Source organism: Vitis vinifera, chromosome 18, assembly GCF_030704535.1.
Source record: "Vitis vinifera cultivar Pinot Noir 40024 chromosome 18, ASM3070453v1".
Lineage (NCBI taxonomy): Eukaryota > Viridiplantae > Streptophyta > Magnoliopsida > Vitales > Vitaceae > Vitis > Vitis vinifera.
Genome location: NC_081822.1, coordinates 13,042,800 through 13,047,101, shown reverse-complemented (window position 1 = coordinate 13,047,101; position 4,302 = coordinate 13,042,800). Strand labels below are relative to the sequence as shown.

Genomic DNA, 4,302 nt, shown 5'->3' with positions numbered 1-4,302 from the left:
GAAGTAGAAGGTAGATTGTGTAGGGAAAGAGGGTCATTGTTGGAGTATGGAATTGGAATTGGAATTGGAATTGATACCCGTGACAAGATGAAGTCTCTCCATGATCGGAGGTTGATTCCAAAGGAGACTTTTTTAATGGGATGCTTCATTCAACCGATTCAACTTAGATTGTATTTGACAGTGATTTTATGAAGTATTTCTAATATTTCTAATACTTAAAAAATAAAAATTTTCAAGTATTAAACATGATTAAAATATTTTTTAGAATTATTGTGAAATACACTATTAGTAAAAAAGTTATACCCCTCCACCTTGTCCTTTTCTCATTTGCAAATAACAATGGAAATTGTAGTATTATTGTTTTTAGGTCATTCCAAATCATATCTAAAAATATTCCTTTTTTCTTTTCAATTGTATTGGTGGAAGTTTACTCTCCTTATTTTTATTCAAATTTCAAATTTGGGTACAAGAGATTTTTCCCTTCTTTTTTTATCAAATTTAAAATAAATGTCAATACTTGAATTATTTATCAATACGAATATTCATTGCACTCTCTCATTAGAGTTGTTCTTTGTTTCATATGTTAATTAGTTATTTATTAATGAAAAGGTTTATTTGATTCATTGTAGTTTTTATCTATCATGTTTTCTTGACAAATAACTCATTTTTAATATAAAGGTTTTTAGCATTTTAAGTATTTATAAGTTTTAAAAGAAATAGTTATTTTATAAAATAAAAAAATAATGAGAATATTCTTTTATCAAAATGAGACCAAAAAATGAAAGAGGGTTAAATTTACAAACTTAGGTCTTTAACAATCCTTTTAATTAAATATCCCTTTTTTTTTTACTCTACAAATAATATGAAGACCCTTTTTTAACCCTCAATTGTAAAAGCCTAAAATATTTTACTAGTAGATCAACCCAAATATTAACCGTGTAAAAAATATATACTCAAATATTACCTTTACTAAGATTATTAAGGTTATTAAGGTTATTTTCAACTGTCAACCGTCAACTTTCAACTATCAAAACCTAAATATTCTATTATATGGTCAACCCAAATAATAATCATGTAAAAAATATAAATTCAACCACCACCTCTAGCAAGATTATTAATTTGGTCCATCCATATTAAATTTGTGTTATATATTTTGACTCAAAAACATCCGAGTTAAATTTGTATTATATGTGTTGACCTACACACTGCTTATTTACTAAATGAGTTATGTGATGGAAATATGCTCCAAACCCAATTATACTTAACTCAAACATGAAAAATATATTTAATTTAAGTCATATTTTGTCACCCAGTAATAGTCATTATCCCTATTCATCACCTTTTTTTTTTTCCTTTAATGCTTTAAGATTTTGCAATTTTCTACAAATGTACTTATAATTTTTTGGGCATATTCCCAATGTTATTTCTTTTTTAAATAATATTTGAGAATAAGTTGACTTATTATTTTCTAAAATATATTATTTCAATAAATTATGATTAATTAACTATGTGAACTAAAATTTTATCATACTTTTTAAAGAAATTTTTTTCATCCTTTTATTTGATTTAAATTAAATTACTTATTTATTAATCTTATAATTTAACTCAATTCTTATTAAAAATGAAAATAATTTTGTAATTATAAATAAATTAAAAATAAATCATTTTTTAATATGAATAGTAATTTTATAATAAAACCCTAAAATATATTTTTAATATAAAAAATGTATTATTTTACTATATTTTCTAAAAAATATCTTTGTAAAAGCACAATCGAATTCTATTTTTGTTAATAATAATATTTTTTTTATAATTTTAATTGTAACATATAAAATTATATTATTAAATAAATAATTATGACTTTATTAAAATTTATTTATTTTTAAATTTATATATAATTACAAAGTTATTTTATTTTTTAATAAGACTTTTTAAGATTTAATTAATCTTATATAAATTGAATTTTTTTGGGAAAAAAAAATTAAAAACAACTTATTCAAATATGTTTTTTATTTTTTATTTTTTAAAAATAACTTTACTAAAAATAAGACAAATAGTTTACAACCCCTGGGGTGTCCAGAGGGATGAGGTGGACCATTCTTTGTTGTATTAGGGATCTCATTTTTCTATTTTCTTTTTTCATATTCCATCCTCAACAGTCAACACTCATTGCCACTCTTCATTCACCGCTATGCTCAACTGCTATGGCTCCATGTCTTCTATATATAAGCACAGATGAAATAGCAGAGCAACACCAAAATTAATAATTGTTTACAATTGTTGCATTGCGACAGTCACTGTATATTCAAGAATTGATTTGTATCCTGCTTATTACTAAATTTGTTGAACAGATGAAATATAACAACAAAGGTATATCTATTGTATCAGAGATTGGATCCATCATAAAAATTCCAAGAAAATAAAACTTCCATTGAAGAGATGAACCGATTTTGAACCGCTAACCAAGAGAGAGGATAGAGGGACTTGAACCGCCTTTGGGATTCTTCACTTTGTAAATTTGAAGCCTCTTCTTCCTGGCCTGAGCAGCTGCAGCCCTATTCAGTTGTGTGGTATCAGCGTTCAGAGCAATACTGAGGTTGAGATCCAACGACGCAACTAGTTCCGGTCCAAGAGTCTCCTCCGGGGAGACGTTGAGATCAGGTATAACACGTGGGCCCATAGGGTTGGCCACCAAAGGACAGGCTGGGGCAGAGTGGTGAAGGAGGAGTGGCAGTGGCTGTTGATGATGGTCTTGCTCTCTGCTCTCCACTCTGGCTTCGGTTATTGCCGTATCAAGATTCAACTGTAATCACCAAAATAAAATTCAATTTAGTTTAGACCCCACTTCAGAAAAGTTCAACAGGAGGAGAAAAAAAAACCTTAAAAAAGTAGAAAAAAAAAAGAGTTTGGAGAAGGTTTTATTTCAAAGTACCTGTTGTTTTTTTGCCTTTAATTCTGAGTTGAGAGCTTTCAACTGGTTGTAGAACCGCTCGACATTCGCAATTTCCTGATTTAATTTTAAGCAAATATTAGAAACAATTTAAAGATAATGCCCATTTTGGAAAAAAAAAATTCAAGAAAAAAAAAAACCCTCAGATTAACAAACTCACCGTCTTTAGCGACTCTTTCTGATGAGTCAAATCCTCAACCATCTTGAACAAATTTTCCTTCTTCTGGACAACAAGAAAAGTTGTCGCAAAGATGTCAGTTTTTTTTTTTTTCAGAAATTTAAAATAAGAATAATAATAACGGTCAAATACAGGAACAGGACATGGGTAACGTAGTATTTCAAATATCAAGAACTGAAAACAAAAATCGGAAAATAAAAAAAGGAAACTACCCAAAAAAAAACACACAGCAAAACGAATGAGAAATCGGAAATCGGAGATTTGAGAAAGATACCTTTTTAGATGAAACGCTCTTTTTAGAGCGCTTAGACTTGCCATCAGATTCGCTGGGGGAGAAGGAGAGAGGCGTGGCAGGGCTGGAAGGTTCAACCTTCGCTGGAGGATCATCATCGTCACAAGTCGGACCCACACAAGTCCGGGGAAGATGAGGCGACGACGATGAAGGAACAGAAGGCGGATATAAGTCAGGATCAATGGCAGATCTTCTCTTCCTAACGCCCCAAGCGACTAAAAGACGATTGCGATTCTCAGATTGGAAGATTATCCGGGGAATGTCGAACAGGATTTTAGAAACCTCCAATTCATCATCGTCAAACAAGCTCACGAGAGAGTCGCAAGGACTGCAACTCTTTCTCTTCATTGGCAAATTCATGCGATTGAAATCAACGAGAAATGATGGAGTCTGGACTGAAGAAGTAAAAAAGGGGAATGGATGAGAGAGAGAGAGAGAGAGAGAGAGCGGGAGCGCGAGATAGAGAGAGAAAAGAGGAAGCAGGAGGTGAAATGGAATGTAATCTCAGTTTTAAAGATTACGTGTCATTCAAAACACGGCGGAACAGTTGGAAAAAGTGATTATATTTATTTTGTAAAAGATTTGGTTTCTAAATGTGCTTGCAACGGTATTTGAGAAATAGAATTAGAGACAATTTAGGACTGTTAAGAGAATGAAGTATCCTGGACAATTTCCTCTTTACTAAATTTTGCCATTGACATATTTTCTTACTTTTGTTTTTAAAATAAAACAAATAATAATGCATTTTATTATGGAACAAAAACTTATTAAAAAGTTTGTAATTTTTAGGTTATCTTTAGTTCAAAAGAAAAAAAATTAAAAAAAAATTATTTTCTCATGTTTGATTATTATATAAAAAAATTCAAAGAAAATTAAATATAA

The 4,302-nt window shown here is 29.6% G+C and overlaps 1 protein-coding gene across 1 annotated transcript; it reads right to left on the bottom strand.

Moving 5' to 3' along the window:
- Nucleotides 1–2,242: 2,242 nt before the first annotated feature.
- LOC104882581 (uncharacterized) lies at nt 2,243–3,888 on the bottom strand. Its single transcript, XM_010666563.3, has 4 exons — nt 3,403–3,888; nt 3,111–3,173; nt 2,933–3,007; nt 2,243–2,803 (listed from the first exon to the last, which is right to left on the bottom strand). Exons 1-4 carry the CDS (start codon nt 3,778–3,780, stop codon nt 2,459–2,461), a joined length of 861 nt encoding a protein of 286 aa, XP_010664865.1. The 5' UTR covers nt 3,781–3,888; the 3' UTR covers nt 2,243–2,458.
- Nucleotides 3,889–4,302: the final 414 nt, after the last annotated feature.

What these genes read in the sequence shown, in the direction of transcription:
- LOC104882581 (XM_010666563.3), bottom strand. Translation starts at nt 3,780, where the DNA reads ATGAATTTGCCAATGAAGAGAAAGAGTTGCAGTCCTTGCGACTCTCTC. An exon ending in AGAGCGTTTCATCTAAAAAG is followed by an intron (nt 3,174 to 3,402) that starts GTATCTTTCTCA and finishes CTTGTTGTCCAG; the next exon opens with AAGAAGGAAAATTTGTTCAA. An exon ending in TAAAGGCAAAAAAACAACAG is followed by an intron (nt 2,804 to 2,932) that starts GTACTTTGAAAT and finishes TGGTGATTACAG; the next exon opens with TTGAATCTTGATACGGCAAT.